This window comes from Lampetra planeri, chromosome 3, assembly GCF_965212315.1.
Source record: "Lampetra planeri chromosome 3, kcLamPlan1.2.h2, whole genome shotgun sequence".
NCBI classification, from domain to species: Eukaryota; Metazoa; Chordata; class Hyperoartia; order Petromyzontiformes; family Petromyzontidae; genus Lampetra; species Lampetra planeri.
Genome location: NC_136109.1, coordinates 5,215,735 through 5,235,783, shown reverse-complemented (window position 1 = coordinate 5,235,783; position 20,049 = coordinate 5,215,735). Strand labels below are relative to the sequence as shown.

The 20,049-nt window shown below is 41.1% G+C and overlaps 2 protein-coding genes across 2 annotated transcripts in view; both read left to right on the top strand.

Moving 5' to 3' along the window:
* The window catches only part of LOC144736793 (uncharacterized), an 870,278-nt gene that overhangs the window by 188,167 nt on the left and 662,062 nt on the right, over positions 1 to 20,049 (top strand). The window lies entirely within an intron of this gene.
* Positions 1 to 20,049, top strand: part of LOC144736805 (uncharacterized) — a 104,337-nt gene that overhangs the window by 73,990 nt on the left and 10,298 nt on the right. Inside the window, exons 20-29 of the mRNA XM_078619452.1 lie at positions 288 to 338; positions 1,947 to 1,988; positions 2,444 to 2,474; positions 3,838 to 3,904; positions 6,674 to 6,792; positions 8,601 to 8,711; positions 10,669 to 10,732; positions 16,640 to 16,755; positions 17,293 to 17,403; positions 19,442 to 19,508. Of these exons, the coding sequence (XP_078475578.1) occupies positions 288 to 338; positions 1,947 to 1,988; positions 2,444 to 2,474; positions 3,838 to 3,904; positions 6,674 to 6,792; positions 8,601 to 8,711; positions 10,669 to 10,732; positions 16,640 to 16,755; positions 17,293 to 17,403; positions 19,442 to 19,508 (779 nt within the window). The remainder of the gene's footprint in view (positions 1 to 287; positions 339 to 1,946; positions 1,989 to 2,443; positions 2,475 to 3,837; positions 3,905 to 6,673; positions 6,793 to 8,600; positions 8,712 to 10,668; positions 10,733 to 16,639; positions 16,756 to 17,292; positions 17,404 to 19,441; positions 19,509 to 20,049) is intronic.

The following is a 20,049-nucleotide window of genomic DNA, read 5'->3' as shown; positions in this document are numbered from 1 at the left end:
ATTGACTCTGTGACCACGGCCAATATTGGTGACGAGTAATATCTGAAAGTCCTGAGGCCTCCATCTTCACCAACCCACACTAACAAGTTTTGTTACAAGAAAAAAGGGGAAAACCCCTATTATTATATTTTGGTACTGGCAAAGGAGGTCTAATGAAGTATGGTGAGGTATGGTCAATTAACCCCCATGACTGACACGATGTGGGAAGCTGTAAGTTATCTTTATTTACATATTATTATTATGTGACGTGAATGAAAATGTAATTAATGATTTTCACTTCTTTAAAGGCCGTGGCAGCCAGCGGTAGAGATGAAGCGCTGGAGAAGGCCTTGGCCGAGGTGAGTTGGCGCTGCCTGGGGCCTGGGAGAGAGAAGCGGGGCTCCTCGTGGAAGTTAAACTGCTCTTGCCTCATCACACTGTGGTTATGCTCATTATTACACGGCATCTTAACTCACCACATCACACTGTCCTATTTTCGTGAAACATTGGTCATGAAAACAGAATAGGCTTTACCCTTTCTGGCAAAAATACAGGTGTTAAGATGTTCAAACATCAAATAGACACACATTGCAAGGCAAACATTCTGCATTGTGGTAAAACATGCAAAAATTATGATTTGATAATGTATGCATTAGATATAACTGCTCAACCCGATTTGCCAACATGATAAAGCTCTCAATTACGTGGAAAAATACTGAGCTGAGGAACATCACTTCAGCTAGACACAACTGCCAACGGAGATACTTTTACTGCTATGACATCACTTTATCGTTCATGGAACATAGTGGTGCTTGATATTGTATGCATTTTATGAATGCCTTGTGTGTGTGTTAATTGGTGCCTGCATAAACCATCACGTGAACTCCGGTCATCCTCGCAGCGCCTTTTTGGCGAGCTATCGAACAAATACTGTCACTGCATCGCACACTTTCAGATGTGCTTCTGCGGCCATCTGGAACTCTCTTCCTTCTGATATAAGGACGCGACTGGAACTATGCACTTTTAAATCTAGATTGAAAACTCATTTCTTTAGAACTGCTTTTTATGTTTAATTTGTTGTCCTTCCCCCACACCTCCGATTAGCACGGTTCGCTACGTACGGTACGGAAGAAGTTCATTATATATACAATCTATGTAGTGCGTTTTATTGATACTTCACTGTTTTTTGGGAGGGGGGAAGCTAATTTCTGAGTAAACTCCATGAGGAATGCTGTTATTGCTTCGGAAATTTGTAGAACATGAATAATCACTCTTTTAGAATAGAACAATAATTGAAGAACAGTTCAATGATTGAGATTTACATTTTCGTGTAAAAATGTGGTTACCATATCTGCAGATGTTGGTCTAATGACTGATTGTGATTTTTTGATGCTGTCCTTTTTTCATACTATTTACTTTCTGTGTGACACACATTCAGCCTCTCGCAAGTTAAGATCGTAATAAATACATGTAAAAAGAAAATAGTTTAAGTTCGACCGGTTGCAAAAATGTAACAGCTACACTCAGGTTGCATAATGAAACACATTGCATGTTAAGTCAATATACAGACCTTGCCAAAGTTACTCACTGCGACATTAGAAGATGTTTTCTGAAAATGTTATAAGAAAAATCGAGGAATGAGCATAGATGAAAAAAGTCTTGTCCATATCTAAGTTATTGACGACATAGCCATTATCACTCCCAATGGGAATGAACGACAGGAAATTATTGAAGAAAGTCACAAGACTACAAAGTTGTCCAACAAGTCATGAGCAATGTGCTAATCAAATGAGATATCTATCAATGTATTCTTCTATTACAAAATGTAATAACACTGAATTGAAAACGTAAACTAGCATTTATTGTTATATTGTGAGAACAGAGATGGTTTTTGCTTCAATTGAGACACTGTATTGTGAAACGAATGTGAATGTGCTGAGGTAATCATGTAATTGTCTTTGTTTTAGACGGTTGATCTTATGCAGTCCATGGATGAAACTCCTTCAGAGGTGTGTGCTTTAGTTAAAACTTAACTGAGGTATATTACAATTGGTTTCGTGATAAACTATTAAAAAGCAGTTGATGTGTAGTCGGTGAACAGATCAAGTGTGTTAACACTAAACTGTCAGACTGTTACAGCAGTAATGTGATTGTCTTGTAAATAGTGTACATGTCGTGGGTGATATTGAATTAGTGCTATTTTCACAGCTGATGCACTCTTCTGTATAGCAGATAATATACACAATGAAGCATACAGTGTATAAATTGAGTGACAAGGGGAGTATAACTTGTCTGTATTCTACATTATATTGCTAATGTATAACAGTTGCATGATAACATTGGACTTAAATAATTAAACATGTTCACCAGGGGGTTTTCTGTGTGTTGCATTCAGCACGCACGGCTTCACAGCTGGATTATGTTTATGCCCGATGTTATCGCTGAATCTTATTTTCCTTCTCAGCTTCTGCGGATTTTGACAAATAACATGCGAGGTATGGATTTGATGCAGCCTCTGTGCAAATGTGCAATTAATGTTTAATTTCATTGGTCTACAATTTTGTAGACGTCGTCTGTTTCAGAGATGAAATGTGCTGTTTATTGTGGATTTTGAGGTGCTGAATTCAAATATGACAATTAAAACAAGTGATTGGCTACTGTTCCAAAGATATCAAAGTTTTAACATTTTACTTCTATGTATATTATGTAGATCGTAGAGTTCTACTAATAAATTGTAAACCTAGGCCTTTTCATGTGTTTATGGTTGCTTTACATGATAACATGTCACCTGTCCTATTCATGTAACACTTTAAAAATCAGCAAAAGGGTTATATAAATACAATGTACTATGACATAAAAGGCTAAAAACTATTATGTATATATAAGTACATAGTTTAGTCCTTAGTCAGTGTCTACACAGCGCTTTTTGGCTTTTCTCTTGTATTCATTAAATTGAGCATCTCTTGTCACTGTCCATCAATAGTCTGCAAGCATTGATGGGCTCCATTTGCCCTGATAGCGTTTCTCCATTGTTGCAATGTACTGGTGAAATTGCTCGCAATGCTCGTCGCTCACTGCTCCACAGTTCGGAGGGAAAACATCTAGATGAGAGTGCAAAAAATATATATATATTTAGTGACATGTGGCAACCAAGGCTTTTGTGTGCCTTGAGGAAGTTTTCCACCAACTCACTGTAGTTGTCTGCCTTGTCATTTCCGAGAAAATGTGTTGCCACGAACTGGAAGGCTTTCCATGCCGTCTTTTCCTTTCCACGCGGTCCACTGTCAAATGCATCATCTCGAAAAAATGCACGCATATGAGGTCCAACAAAGACACCTTCCATTATCTTAGCTTCACTTAATCATGGAAATTTTCCACAGAGGTACTTGAAAGCTGCTTGTGTTTTGTCCATAGCTTTGACAACGTTCTTTATCAGACCCAGCTTGCTGTGTAAGGGTGGTAACAAAATCTTCCTTGATTCAACAAGTGATGGATGCTGAACACTTTTCCTCACAGGCTCCAATGACTGTCAGAGTGGCCAATCTATCTTGATGTAGTAGGGATCTCTCACACGACTATCCCATTGGCAGAGAAAACAGCAGTACTTTGTGTATCCAGTCTGCAGACCAAGCAAGAGAGCAACAACCTTTATATCGCCACAAAGCTGCCACTCTCAAACAATGAACTGTGATAACAAACATCAGCCGCACACTCTGTGATATGGCTACATTTGCCCTCGTCCCCCCATCTCCACCCCCAAACCCCATGTGTCTCCTTTATGACTCTAATTATGACAACTGAGGCCGTTTCATCTGGGTTGTTCTTGTTGTCTTGCTCATATTTGTCTTGTGTTAATAGGACCAGAATTGAAAAAGAAAGTAGATGAAGTTTTGAACATTGTAAAGGAATTGAAAAATCTGCCCAGGTAAGATGGTGCTGTTAATATAGACATGTTGGTTTCTCCACGGGAAGGGGTTTCACACTGTTGTAAGGGATGTCAGGCGAAGGATTCCCACCAAAAGGAAGGGGACAGTGGGACGGTGACAGTGGAAGGGGGAGGAGCAGGCGAGGAGATATAAGAGGGAGAACTGGTGGGGAAAAGGGGGAGAACGGGCAGGAAACGGACAGAGAAGGCTGGGGACGAGTGTGGACTGCGGGAAGCAATAAAAGACGAACCCTCTGCAACTTTGTGTCGGCTCTCCTTTACACTGTCACATACACGATGCGAGTGTAACCATAGGGTTACACTCGCATCGACAGCATAAATAGTTATGCTGTTTTGACACAGACAGTGTCGTGAGTGTGAAGTACATAATCCATAGTTGTAATGCTCTCTTTAACATGCAATAACGTTTTGTTATAAACAGACTCGCACCGCCCGTGCATTTGCAAAGGGTTACACACCTGGGGCGTTGCATCTGCGCAACACACGGACAATGTGAGATGTGGGTGACGTCATCACACACACTCTTGCCCTCGCGCCAGCCAACCAGCAAAACCTCTCCTACTATACATGTAGTTATGCTTACATATCCTAAACTATGTGTGGTGGGTTAAATTCAGGCGCACACTGTACTTTGGAGGCAAAAATATTTATTATCTAAAGACAACGGGTAACTCTTAACATTAACAAGATAACGACATAGGGTGGTAACCACCATTCATAACTTAGCTAACACACGGGGATACTACATTTCTGGACCGGAGACCGAGAATCGTAGATGGTGGCTTCATCACAGAGTTGACACAGCAGAACAGCACAGAATAGCCCAGCTCTCTGCCAACACCCAGCTTATAACCACTCCGGCGTGGCTGGCCCTGCCCCAGGCCACGCCCCCCTTCCGGATCCTTGGGAAAGGCTCGAACCCCAACCACGTGACTCCCCTGGGGCCCCTGGCACCCTGTTATCTGGTCACGTGTCCTGTTGGGTTCACGCAGAGTGTCACGGCCCGACACAACCCCCGTGACACCTTCAGCTTGTCTTCCCTGAAACGCCCCCTTCCCTTGTTCCAGTCCCGTTTCTGGAATGTTCCCTCGGTATTTCCCTCAGCAAATTCCTGTCATTCCCCTCTAACGGATCCCTACTGTCGCCTCTAGGTTCCACTTTGTTTCCCGCCTATTCTCCTTTAACCCCTTTTCTCCAATCACTTTAAAAGCCTTCGTCCCGACCAACCCCTGTGGAAACCACTTTCGTCCAATCGGGGACCTTGGTTTATTCTCGAATAGCGTTTGGCTGCACATAGGCTTGGGGTTATTTTCCGGTCATTACATATACATATGTATATCACGCTTTATTGCAAAATGTGAAAGCAGATATTTCCAAGGGCGTAAAATTCCCTCAGGGAACATCGTCGGCTGCAGTGGCACGTCGCTATTTGTGAGCAGGCCGGAGCGGCGTCCCAGCCCGCAGAGTGTGCAGCAGAACAAGACCCCTCCATGGTCAAGACTCACAGGCCGGGTGAAGGGAACCCACCATAGATTAATAACGTCACGCTGTACAATTGTGACATCGTTTTACAAAGTTAAGCGAAACTGATATCGTGATAATCGTCACATCGTGACATTTAATGTCCTTTCGTATTATGAAAAATTATGTTGTGTAAACTCTAATGGATAGCAAACGATGCAATTTAGACTTACAATCTTCCCCAATCCAGCATACCAGAGAGTAATATCTCGTCAATCATGCCCTGTATCTCACTGAACTTTCTTCAATATAAGTGTAATCCCACGTAAATAGATCAGTGGCACACACACTTCTTCCGCCGATATTTAACAAACTAACTATTACAACGGCGCTATGACTGATGGATTTCTATACAATACTGTCAGCCTCTATAACATACATGAGTGGAATAGCATTGGTGCAACTCTGCTATTCAACCTATCAATCAACTTCCAAGGACCTCCGCCTCAGTTTGGATCACTTGTATCATCACTACTGCTGTCCCTGCAGACACTTTCTGCATCACTTCCAACACAGCAGCTATCACAGTCGCTGCCCCTGGCTAAGCAATCATTTTCACAAACTTTATTGTGCTAACTTTTCTGTACTTTCTCGAGTGCGGGAGAGCTTATTTTGCTGCTCTTGTTCGCTCCTGGTTCTCCGGCAGTCTATAGCTCTGTGCACACTCCTGTTCTGTGTTCAGTCCCATCTTGTATAGCCCCAGAGCCCAAAAAACACTTTCGATTCGCTCATTTGCATACTCCCATGCCTTGCTATATCTCACCCAATTAGTTGTCCTACCTTCCAAATGGCTATGTTTCCTTTTCCCTTATTCTCACAGCTTTACCTGATTGGACACCATTTGGATCCTTGCCATTAATCAAAACTGCCAACTCGTGCGTTGCGGCACTTTGTAGCTCGTGTGCGGTAACCTTTCCCCTTTCGTCTTGCATTTCATTGAACGAATAACCTCCCATGCAACACCAACACCGTGCAACTGACAGCAGCACCTTCAGCTCCTCAACCACACCATGCTGCAACATCATCATTATTTGACTCACAAAACGAGGTCACAAAACTTGCACTATGAAAAAAATTGTTAATGGTAAAATCATCCTGAGCTGTCATTTTATTTTTTTGTTTCTGTGCTCTTATTGTATTAAAATGATGAAACACAAGCATATGAAAGGTTAAGGTAGGATCTCTGTCTTTGATGCTCGTATTTCTAAATTCCAACCTCTTTTGCAGCTGTAACTACGCCATGGTTGAGCTCCTGGAAAGGCTGAAGAAAATTATGACTTTTATTGATTCCACGCGGGAGGAGAAATTTGCCCTGAAAACAGCTTTTGTCAAGAATGGTGGCCCAGGTTTGTATTAAGAGTACCGTGTGTACGATGTATCTATGCAGTTGCATTACACGCGTTAGACCAGCATATATCTAACATATAAGTCACAGGGGCAGTCCCTGCCTGCCCGCCTGCTCAGTACTCTACCCACATGCTGTGTTTTTAGGCCTCTTCCCTCTTATTCCGTTTAGTGGAGTAAGAGTCTGCTGTGGTGTTTCAAGCTCAATATTTACCCATGGAAACTGGTATTGCAATGAAAAACTATACGCTTACTTAAAATGTAAACATTTTCTCAGGACAAGACCATGCAACTTCTTGGTTCTTTCGGTAAAGTCACACAATCCGCAAAGCCATCACTCCAACCACCAAGAAGGATCCTGTTGAGGAGCCTTTCAAGACCATCACCTTACCCTACATTGCTGGGGTCACAAAAAAGATCTCCAAAATCCTGATTAAACACAAGATCCAGGTCCGATTCAACACAGTACATAAAATCCGTGATCTGGTACCGTCTGTAAAAGATGTGGTTCCAGATATACAGTACCCTGGTGTCTACAAACTAAGTTGCCTCTGTGGTAGCAGTTACATTGGGGAAACCAAACGACATGTCTCGGACCGCATCCGTGAACATAAAGCTGACCTGAAACACTGTAGGACAAACACCTCAGCCGTGGCAGATCACTGTTACAACTCAGTGGGCTCACATGACATTGACTTCTCCAAGACAGAGGTTCTCTGCAAGCCATCTGGCTATCATGAGAGATTCGTACATGAGGCGATCCACATTTACAAACACAGAGACAATTTTAACCGAGAAGATGGATTCTGGCTTAGCAATCACTGGAAGGACGTAATAAACCATTTTGATACACATTAGGGTGGGTAGAATAATACATAGTGTTATATTAAAAATGTATAAGGTATAGGGTGGTTTATAGCAATACAGTATGTAATTTAATGTTGGTTTTGCCTATGGAAGTATATAGTACGGTATAGACGCGTGTGATGTAAGAGAATAAAGTTTAGATGGAAGCATATTATATAATTTTTTACAACGTAGAATTTTTCATGTATTACTTACTGTTAGTAACTCAGCTTATTGTAGAGTATAGTAAGTTTACTGATGATGCTATGTAGTTTATACTTTAGTTTGTCATGCAGTTTATACTGTAGTTTTTTACGTGGTTGTTTAGTAACTACAGCTACATACTATTAACATTCCTTTCCTTTGTTAATGCTCCCCCCCTTCCCCCCCCCCCTTTGATGCTGCTAATCCTGCATAATGCACGGGCATAGTATTGATTTGGAACCCCCCCCGCCCACCTCCTACGCATTTTCCATATGCTGAATTCCTCTTGATATGCAAATTATTTTGTTTAGGCGCTCTTCTTCCCACCTCCCCCCCCTCTAACCCAGCTTAAATATACGCTCCAAGCTTGGGGTGTTTCATTCTTCGCCTGAGGATGGCTGCTTGCGTTGTGGCCGAAACGTCGTGAGAATTGTTTTATTATGTTTTATTTTTATTATTTTATTACTTCCCTTCTACGTGACTTTACCGAAAGAACCAAGAAGATGAATCCCTGCAGTCACGAAAGCTTTAAATCGAAAGACCATGCAACATACAATGTTCAACTATAATTTGGCTAAATGCATATAATTTGCATTATGTTTTCATTATCGTCAATAATCAATTGTTATATATATAAAAACATATGACCACATTAAATATACCTGATAACTATCGAGAGTGTATGCAATTGGAACAAACATAAAATGGAACACGTATTGATATTGTTCTCCATTGATAACAAGTCTGGTACCCTGTGCAGAGATGTTTGAGAAGATCCGGACGTCTGCCTCCCGAGAGGGCTCAGGCGTGCAGCTCCAAGAGACGACAAAGCTCATTGAGGACGTGATGAAGACGTTTACGCCAGAGCAGAGTGAGTGCTAATTATGCAGAGCGTTCTCACTTTTACAAAGGGCACAGCTTACCCAGACCAGCCAGGACGTATTGCTCGAGAACTCAAACCTGTGACAACAAGCTGTCTGCGCTTGAGGTAATACGCCTCACCTTGCAGCACAAGTAAGAAACATCTGCAGGTAGTTGTAGATAAGTTTGCTCCCATGAGAGTCGACTGAGCGATAGCCACAGCACAAGCAGCTTGTAGACCTGTTATTCCAGTTGGCATCACTGCACCAAACTTAATATGCCCTGTCTTGAGGATTGTGGGTAATACAATAGTCAATTATGTATGTCTCTTTACTTGAGTGTAATATCACACTCTGTCAGACTACGTTTTTTTCTGGACCATTATTTTCTAGTGGCATTTGTGTAAATAGGGAAACCCTGCACCAGTTTATGGCAGCTCCAATGAGACAAGGGGATTTGTAATTCTCCTTTTTTATCTGTGCATGGCCACGAATTTACAGATATATTGCATGTAAGATAAATAGATTAATTGTATCTCCTATGTTAAACTACCTAAGCCTCTTGGTGAAATTTATGGGAAGAGAAACATCTGTGGCAAAGTGCACTTGGGCTACTAAGCAATCCAGGAGGTGATCTCCCTGTTATAAATAAACATGAACACTGGTCACACCGACAGCTTCCATATCATTCTCCACTCGCTCCCCTGCCCCTCCTGCAAGAGAGCAGATGCAGTGGCAAGTCCTCATCTCTGTTTTGCAGTGGAGCTCTGTAGGTTTAGCGGCCGGTACATTCACAAAACTGTCATCTAGATAACCATAGACCAAAACGCAGATACGTCCTGCCACTCCCGTGTTTTGGTAACTTAACACATGGCAGCAGTGGGACAATAGCGTAAGGAGGCTCTTGACTGTCACGGCTAAGTGTGCACAGTCCTTGCATTAATCCACTATAACACCTTCATAAAATCAGCCAGAGGCACTACCAGAGACACTGCAGAGGCATATCACTACTAGCTGTCATGTTAACCTATTACTCTGCTGCCGGTATCTCTCCTATGTTAAGGAACTCAATGGAGAAGTGAAATAGTGGTGGCATAGTGGTTTGCATACTGCACTATGAATCCAGTCACCTGAGTTCGATTTTATGCCATGGCGAGCACCAGCAGTTAGTGATATCTGATGCAGTCCTGGGTACCCTTCATTTACCATCCTGCACTGACCATTGTGGCAAAGTATGGTCATACAACCTCTGTAACTCAGGCAATGGGAGGGCTTAATCCACAAGAGGATAGACTAAGACCTGTTCATTATTATACGACGTACACATCAGTGTCAGGAAGTGTCTGCGTTCTTTAAACCACAATATTAAGTCTGACACGTTTACTATGAAACACTGCATGCATTCATGTGTAACTGACTCCTAATATTAGCTAATTGAATTGTTTTCTTTCTAGCATTCCCTAACGCTAGTGCAACTGTGAAATAATAATAGAGAATGGATTCATAATTATTGCTAACTTGCCTGATTTTGAGGAAATTGGCATCTGCAGGGACGCCTCTACTTACGAACAAGTTAGGTTCCAGAGGTCTGTTCGTAAGTCGATTTGTTCGCAAGTCCAACTTGATTCCTGTCGATTCCAAACATGTTGTACAGCATGTACACTAAACATGGGGAATGGCTTTAAAAGTTGTATAATCTCCTGTAGATGTAGATTCCACTGGTTATTCATGTTTTTCAAATGTAGATGCCACGACCACCATCTATTGGGCAGCGGTTGAACTGACGAGACTCAGTCCGAACAGGCAAATGGACATACAGACAGGTTTGTTCCTATCTCTGAAAGTTCGTAAGTCGAGTGTTCGTAAAGGAGTCCCTGTATAAAGCTTTATGATGCAAGTAAAAGAAAATGGTAGCATCAGTTTTCTTAAACATGTGTTTATTGCAATGCCCTGTTTCTATTTCAACAGAAACAGGTGTGAAGGACAATAAAAATCTACTGAAGAAGATAACCAGCCTAAAAAAGTTATCTAAGTAAGGATCCACCCACGAAATACTCAAAAATCACACACACACTACATCTGTAAGCTGTGGTCTAAGGTATTTAAATCATCTTCCAATTTACGGCTTTTTATCTACCATTATTTCCCGAAAGCAGCTATCAAGCCACCTCTTTCACCAAATCAGGCTGACCAATGTGGGGAAGTATATATGTTGAACTTCTTTTGCACCGTCCGTAGCCAACCATTCTAATGGAAGGTGTGGGGGAAGGACAACAAACTAAACACACAAATCAGTTGTAAATAAATTCGTTTTCAATCTAGATTGTGGCTTGATATATACTTCTCTAGGTGGCTGGGTGGTTACTACCCACTCACTACCGAAGCACTGTACAAAAACAGCCATCTGGTAATCATTGCAGGATTTCATTACCAAAGCATTGCATTTGCTGTAATTAAGTTCTAGGACATTGTGGGCTGATGTCATTATTATCGGCCATTATCAATTTCTGCTAGTTGAAGGCCTCCCCAAGATGGAACCGTCTCTTATAGTCCTATAATGCAACATTCCACCCAGCACCTGCGCAACAGTTCATTTCTTCACCCCCTCTGCATGACAGACTTTCCTGGGCACGTTCCCATCTTTAGCTGCCCATCTGTTATTCTCACCCACTGAGTCATCATCCCTTCGAGTAACATGTCCTGCCCAAGCCCACTGACTTTCTTAACAAGCAATGTCATATCTTTACTTTGCATATGTTTTCTAACCTATCTGTTCCTCTTTCTATCTCTCATTGTAAGTCCAAGCTTGCATCCCTTCATGCTTCACTGCGCACATTGAACTGTTGTTCCATTTTCTTTGCTACTGTTCATGTTTCTGATCCATGTCACAACAAGTAATGCTGCACTCTTATAAAACAACCTTCTTCTTTAGACACATTGGTACGTTGCTTTTTATGACCAAGTTTCACTTTACAAAAGCTGCCCCAAAGCACTCACTATCCACACACAATTAGAGAGGCCCACAGTCAGAGGGAGAGACAGGAGACCCCATTATAACCACAACTAGTCAGCTGACCAGGCCACCCCAATCCGGGATAAACATTCAGGAAAACAGGTCGTAGACGTGGGCCACATTACTACGACCAGCATTAAATAATGACGAAATCCCAAGCAAGAAACCCTCATCGTATTTAATAAATTTAACAAAATATGCGTTTTTTCACCATTAGCATGGTCAAATGTCTCCTTTTAAAGATTTTGTTTACCATACCCACACACACTGTGCCTCTACAGAGATATATCTTGTTATGTGAAGAGAAGATGGCTCTGGCTGCTAGAGCACAGCAATGCATCATACTCACAATCCAGTCAGAAGTGAATGTAGATAGCATAGCAATGTGTTTTATATATCGTCTATTTAGTAGGTACAATCAGTTGAAAATCGACAACATTTAAATAATTGTATTCAGTATATGTTTGATAATCGACAACATATTTGACTGCAGCCTGTTTGTATATTCGACAATAGACTCAATTTACTTGTGACGTGTCAAGATATGCATATAAATATATTTAACAGCTTGCTATACTTGCACAAATAATTCGATGACCTTTAATTTTCTTTGTCAACACAAACAATCAATTAGCAATCCTAGACACATTTGATCTTCACTCATTATCTTATACTTTTTGGTTACGACGTTTCAGGCGTAACACAAGAGTCCGTCATCAGGTGGGAAAGCTTGATCTGCTGCTGTTGGCAGACTGTTTTAAAAGGTTTGAAATGGGCGTAGCCCAAGGGTCATAAAGAAGTGGGCGGGGCTAGTGATGTTAATGTGAGAAATTAGCATGTAAATGTAAGATAGGAGAGCGGCCTCCTCGACGAGGGCATGGAAGTGGCTATGTTAATGTGAGAGATTAGCATGTTAATGTGAAATCGGAGAGTGGTGCAATCTAAAGCAGCCTCCTCGATAAGGGCACTGAAGTGGCTATGTTAATGTGAGAGATTAGCATGTTAATGTAAAATCTAAGAGTGGTGATCCAAAGGCATGAGAGGGCAATCCAAAGGGCATGTGAGCATGAGAGTGCAATCCAAACGACATGTGAGAAATCTAAGAGAGAGGCACAGAGAGAGAGACACAGAGAGTCGTAAATAACAGCAGACACAGGCAGGTAAGATGGAAACATCACAGTCAGTTAAGACTTTACCTGGTTAATAACGTCATTCCAATGATTGCTCAGTTTGTACCCATCTTCTCTGCTGAAGTTGTGTCTGTGTTTATATATCTGGATGGCTTCATGAACACATCTCTGAAGGTAGCCATTAGGTTTGCAGAGTATCTCCGTCTTGGAAAAAAACTATCTCGTGTAAGCCCACAGCGGTAAAACAATGATCAGCAACGGCAGAGGTAATTGTCCTACCGTGTTTCAGATCTGCCTTGTATTCACAAACGCGGTCCGAGACATGTCGTTTCGTTTCCCCAATGTAACTGCTACCGCAACCACAACTCAGTTTGTAGACACCAGGGTATGGCATGTCAGGAATAACATCGTTTACAGATGGGATTAAATCACGGATTTTGTGTACTGTGTTGACACGAACCTGGATCTTGTGTTTGTTTAAGATTTTGGAAATATCTTTGGTAACCCCTGCTATGTATGGTAAAGTGATGGTTTTGGTTGGATCCTCAGAAGGTTGTCTCCCCATGGCTGGAGAGACAGCTTTGCAGAATGTACTGTCCGAGTATCCGTTCATCCTGAGGGCTTGGTGTACGTGCTCCAACTCACTGGCTAGGTGGTGCTGGTCGGATATGCAACAGGCCCTATAGTGTAGTCTTTTGATGAGGGAATTCTTCTGGGCTGGATGGTGGTGGGAGTCAGGCTTTAGATATGCATCCGTGTGGGTGGCTTTCCTGTAGACCGAATGTCCCAACGAGCCATCAGGTCTCTTCTCGATCAAAACATCCAGGAATGGTAGCTTGCCATCCTTTTCCACTTCCATGGTGAATTTGATAGACGATTGTATGGAATTGATGTGGATGAGAAATTGGTTCAGTGCTGGCAGGCCATGTGGCCAGATGGCGAACGTGTCATCTACATATCTCTTCCACAAAGAAGGATGTAGGGTGGATGTCTGGATGGCATCTGTCTCAATTTTTTCCATGAAAACATTCGCTACCACTGGCGATAAGGAAGAACCCATTGAAGTACCCTCATTTTGATAGTAGGTGTTTACCCTTTTAACTGGTACAAAACTGACACCTTTATTCAAGGCATCATGTTTGCAATGACCACAACACAAGTAGTCAAAAAAAGCAAACAAAAAGAAGCAACTCTGATAAGGATGATAATATGCACTGTTATCATCCTTATCAGAGTTGCTTCTTTTTGTTTGCTTTTTTTGACTACTTGTGTTGTGGTCATTGCAAACATGATGCCTTGAATAAAGGTGTCAGTTTTGTACCAGTTAAAAGGGTAAACACCTACTATCATATTTTGCCACTGGTAAAAGAGATCTCATAGTGTAAATACCCTCATTTTGTTTGTAGAATGTACCATTCCAGGTGAAGGCAGTGCCTTACCAAAGTTGGTACATCTGGATTCAGTCCTTGTTGGACCAAGTCTTCAATGATTGCAATGGTGTCAGGTACAGGTACATTGGTGAACGGAGAGACTACATCGAAACTGACAAGCAAATCATCTGGAGACAGTGATATGTCCTTGATTAGAGAAACCAAGTGAGCTGAGTTAAGTACAGCTGAGGTGGACTTGCCCGTGAAAGGAAGCAGGGTCTCAGACAGAAATTGGGCCAGTTTGTAGGTGAGTGAGTTAATGACTGAGACGATAGGATGGAGCGTGGTACCTAGTTTGTGGATTTTTGGAAGGCCATAAAATCTGTGTGGTCTACCAGCCGAAGGTTTTAGGGAGCTCTGCTTGGTCTGATCGATTTAGTGATGATATTGTTGGTTTTTGTGGCTAGGCGGTTGGTGGGATTTCTGTTGATTTTGGTATAGCTGTCATCATTAAGAAGGTCCTAAATGGTGTTGGTGTAAGTGGTTTTATCCATGATGACAGTGGCATTGTCCTTGTCGGCTGAGAGGATGACAATGTCATCTCTGTTTTTTAATTTAGAGAGTTCAAAACGCTCGTCCTTGCTGATGTTGCTAATGGGTTTCTTCGCGTTTTTGAGGATAGCAGCGATTTTAGATCTAGCAACGTCTGCCAGGATGTGTCCCAAGCCTTTGAGGGCTACGTCGACCTGGGCAATTATATCATCCACTGGGATGTGTTTAGGGGTGACTGCGAAATTCATTCAACCCTTTAGCTAGTGCCGATTTTAGACTGTCGAAAATTGGGATGTTACTATGATTGATGACAATCTTGTTTACATTTAATTTTTTTAACGTGTGGCTCTGGCTTCTTTATGACCCTTGGGCTACACCCATTTCAAACCTTTTAAAAATCTGCCTCAGCAGCGGATCATGCTTTCCCACCTGATGACGGACGCTTGTGTTGCGCCCGAAACGTCGTGATTTAATTTGATTTTATACCTACGTAAATTTACCGAAAGAACCAAAGAGTATGGATTCCTGCAGTCACGAAAGCTTCAAATAAATCATTATCTTATCTTACATAGAGAAATATAGCACCTTAATCCATGGCGCTTGACAACATTTATATAACTGTATATCCGTTGATAGTGGTTGAGATAAATAGTGGGGTTATTAAAAGTAGTTCGTACGATAATTAAATTATAAACTATAAAGGGTTTGAGAGTTACCCTCGATTGACATCTAGGTCTTGATGAACATTTTCTGTCTGACTCTGACTGAGATAATCTCTTTGCTCTATCCCAGTCGCGGTCACCCTCTCCGGCACGCTCCCTCCTTTGGCTGCCATTCTGTCTTGTCAAACAACATTTCCCACAATGTGTCTTGCCCAACCCTACTTTACTTTTCTTACGTCAGTATAATGTCTGTAATATGTGTGTGTTCTGTGATACACGTATTACTCCTTCAGTCGTTGTATAATCCGCAGCATGCATTTCTCCATACCTTTTTGTTGCATTTATATGTTAAGCGTCCTCTGATCCATATACCATGACAGGTCATGGGTGATGATTGAAAACTAACTTATTTTGGCACATTGCTATGTTGATTTTTATAATAGTATTTAGTTTTCCAAAGCACTTCGTCCTATTGTCACATACCTCTTCAATGCATCATCTTTTTCTGGTCTGGCTTCAATAATTGCCCTCTTCGTACACTTTTGGTATTCCTATTCTTGGTTCTTTCGGTAAAGTCATGTAGATAGAAAAAAAAATCGAAATACTAAAATACAATATTAATTAAATTAAATAAAAAATACAAATAAATTGAAAATAATAAAAGCAAAAAAACCCACGACGTTTCGATCGTAATACAAGTGGTCTTCATCAGACGGAGAGAAAAGAGGGGGCAAGCCTCCATATGCAACTGCTTATAAGTTTTCCAAAGTGAACGGGCGGGGGAAAGAGCTGCGCAAGCAAAACGCTAATGCAGGAGCAGAACAATGGGGGCGTTGGGAGGAGGAGAGCTTGTGTAAGAGAAGTTTTGAAATATAGTTTTCCCCCGGGCAACGCCGGGTACTTCCTGCTAGTAGTTTATATGTTCATGTTTAAAGGTAATATGTGTATGCCCTTAACCCTGTTTTCCTCATAAGCTTTAAGTATTAATATTCACGGAGTTAGTATTCGTGCCATTCTCCAGAAACGAATCCCCACGAACATTAAGGGTTTACTGTATATACAACTATACCAGCTGATCTGAAATTGGTAGGCTCTCCCAAAGCAAAAATTACTCATACACCAATGACTAATGCAGTGGGGTCCTCAATTATGAGCCAGTATTTATCACTTTCTACGTTTATATTTCAATTGTGCGTGTGTTATTTTTTACAGATTTGACTTCACTGTCGTCCAGCCATTGATAGACATTCTGAACATGCTGAGTGTGGAGCACACCATAAAGGAGAAAGTGGACGTTAAGGAGGCCTTCTTGCGGCAGGGAGGTGCAGGTGTGTAGACAGCGTCCCCTCTGTGTGAGCGTTACTGAGACAGCTCTGCAGGGACGTGCACCGTCCTCAAGAGTTTCTCAGGAATATCGCCCCCAGCTCTCACTTCAACTGTCGCTTCATTTATTGCTTCATATATTGCTTCATCTATCGCTTCATCTATCGCTTCATAAATCGCTTTATCTATCACTTCATCAGTTCATGAGGACATGTTATTTCTCATGCTCGCAAAATATGCATAAAATGTATTCAACCTAATATGTAAATGACATGCAAATTATATACTAAACTGCCTTTCGACTTATACAACAAGTTAAGCAAAACTAAGAAAATAAAACAAGATTGTAATAATTAGACAGTTCGATTATTGGATCACATTATGAGCCTGACATTCACATTCCACGGAGATTAATTTCTACATACCTTCTGCATATTATACTCGTTCATAAAAACGCATTCAGTTATCGTTGCTGCTGTGCGCCTGTAATACGAGCATGTTGCAGTGTTCACCGCCTTACAAGAGCCACATGTGCTTCCTAGAGCTGCTCAAGAAGATCCAAGACACTCCCACCCAAGATGACTCTGAGATCCCTCTCCGAATCGTCACTGAGATCATGTTCCAAATGCTGATGACTTACACTGTGGACGTTAGTGAGTACCTGTGCTACGACTACACATTATGTACTCTGCTAAGTGGATTTGCACAAACACGGCCTTCATTCGACAGGGCAGCTCACCAGTCGTGTTACCATGAGTTCTGGTAATGTCATTTTTGGCAGTGCCAATGATGATTCATTATAACAGACCAATCAGTCTTGTTTCAAACTATGCTAGACTACATAATTATGATTATTTAATGTAGTATTTCATGTTGTTTATTTTTCCTCACCTACAAGACTTGCACATCTGCACTTACTTACCTCATACTTATATTTTAACCTAAAAATATCCAAAATTATGATTTATAAATCTCGTTCGCATATGTCCGTCCATCTGTCTGACATACAACTGAAAAAAAATCTCTTGCCGAGGACATTCCCTGGAATTTGTGTAAAAGTTGTGTGAATATACATAAGAAATATATAAAATTTTGCTATCTTTGAATTAACTTGCTGAGAGAGAAAAACAAGTTTAATATTTTGTGGTTGTGATTATAATGTGTTGATTATTTCGATTTAAAGCTTTCGTGACCTCAGGGATTCATCTTCTTGGTTCTTTCGGTAAAGTCACGTAGAATGGAAATAATAAAATAATAAAAATAGAACATAATAAAATAATTCTCACGACGTTTCGGCCACAACGCAAGCAGCCGTCCTCAGGTGAATAACAGGTATGTCGAGAAGACAAGACGGCTGCTTGCGTTGTGGCCGAAACGTCGTGAGAATTATTTTATTGTTTTATTTTTATTATTTTATTATTTCCATTCTACATGACTTTACCGAAAGAACCAAGAAGGTGTTGATTATTGTCGTTATAATGGTTGTGGTTATGGTTGCAGTTATAAAGTGATTATGGATGTGGTTGTGGTTATAATGGGGTTATGGTTTGGTTATGTTGGGATGTGGTTTGTGCCTATTGTGGTTATAATGTGGTAGTTATGGTTGTGGTTTTAATGTGTTATGGTTGTAGGTATAATGTGGGTGTGTCATGGCTTTGATTTTGGTTTTGTGAATATAATGTGGATCTGTTTATAATGTGCCTGTCGTGGTTAAATTGTGGTTGTGATTATATTCTGGCTGTTGTAATGTTGCGGTTATGCTTGTGGTTATGATTGCGATTAGAATGTGCGGGGAGTAGTCGTGTAGCGGTTAGCATGCTGCGCTTTAAACCTGACCACCTGAGTTCCATTCCCACTTATGGTCAAACACCAATGATGATTATCTTAAATGAGTCCTGGGCCTCTTCTAGGTCAACTCAGCCTCAAATACGTACCTGGTGCTATGTATAAGCATGGCCACTATGGAGAAAGAGGTAGCAGGGCGTGGTGCTGGTCATCTCACTCCCTCGTGTGCCGTCAAGACATCATAGGTGCTCGCTAACTGCACTTGCCCCAACAGTCTGTGTGGGCTTAAAACGGGAAATCTTTGTTTTTGTCTTAGGTTAGAATGTTGTTTGTGGTTTTCATGCAGATGTTGATATGGTTGTGCTTATACTGCGACTGTTATAGTTGTTTTAGTTATAATGTGGCTATTATGATTGTGGTTGTAGTTGCAGTTATTAAGATTGTGGTTATATTGTGGATATTATTGTGTAAAATAGATTAATAGCTGGTGCTAAGAATTATATTTGTGGTGTTGATATTGACATTAATATTGTTGTTGATAGGTAATTGTTGATGTTGATATATTGTTGATCTTGATATGAACAAAAATCGTATTGTTGATGTTCATACGTCATTATTGTTGATATTATTGGTTCTTGGTATGTCACATCATTGTTTGTGTTGATGTTGTAATGTTTATTATTGTTCATGATGGTGTACTTTATATGAAACTCAACATTAGCACTTTATCTTATTTCACTTGAAAGCTACATCATCAAGATGTCGCATGTGTCACTATGCACGGAAAATATATATAAGTTCTCTTATAAAATAACATGACTCAATGGGATGTTATTTTCTTCATAAGTTAACTCTGTCGTCTGTGCTGGTGGTTAAACATGACAGTGTGTGTTTCGTTTTTCACAGGTGCAAAACTAGAGAAAGAGATTGAAGACATTTACACAGATTTAATTCCGCTGATGACTTTTTCCAGGTGAGGAGTCGACCACCTCAGGGTTCGTCACAGACATCGAGGGATGCCGGCAGGGTCTGGCTTGGCATCAGGCAGAGACACAGATTGAACACCCCACATGACCCACGGAAAAATGTACAACAGCTGTATGGGTCTAAAATAGTTTTTGCTTCATTGTGGTGAACTCCAGAGCATCACTATCCTTTGAAATCAAGTGACTTATGCCATCCATAATTTACAAATGTGCTCAGTGATCCAAATCTAGAGCTCTTCAGCACAAATTCAGATACTTCCATCGTAAACTAGCTGGCTTCCCAATCTGGATGCAACTGAGACCTTGTAACTAGTAATGAAATCGCTTATTCCTTTTGAAGAAAGCAGCATTAGATGTGTGCCCATGGGAGGCATGGAGGCAGGCGACATCCTGTGCATGGTGCACATGACTCCTGCAGCTCTAAACAGAGAGAGCCTGAGTGGCAATCCGCAGCACACTGTGTGCATCAATAGATGCAAGTTTAATTGTTGTGTCATTTAGTCGTTGACTATGCTTCTTAGAATGCAC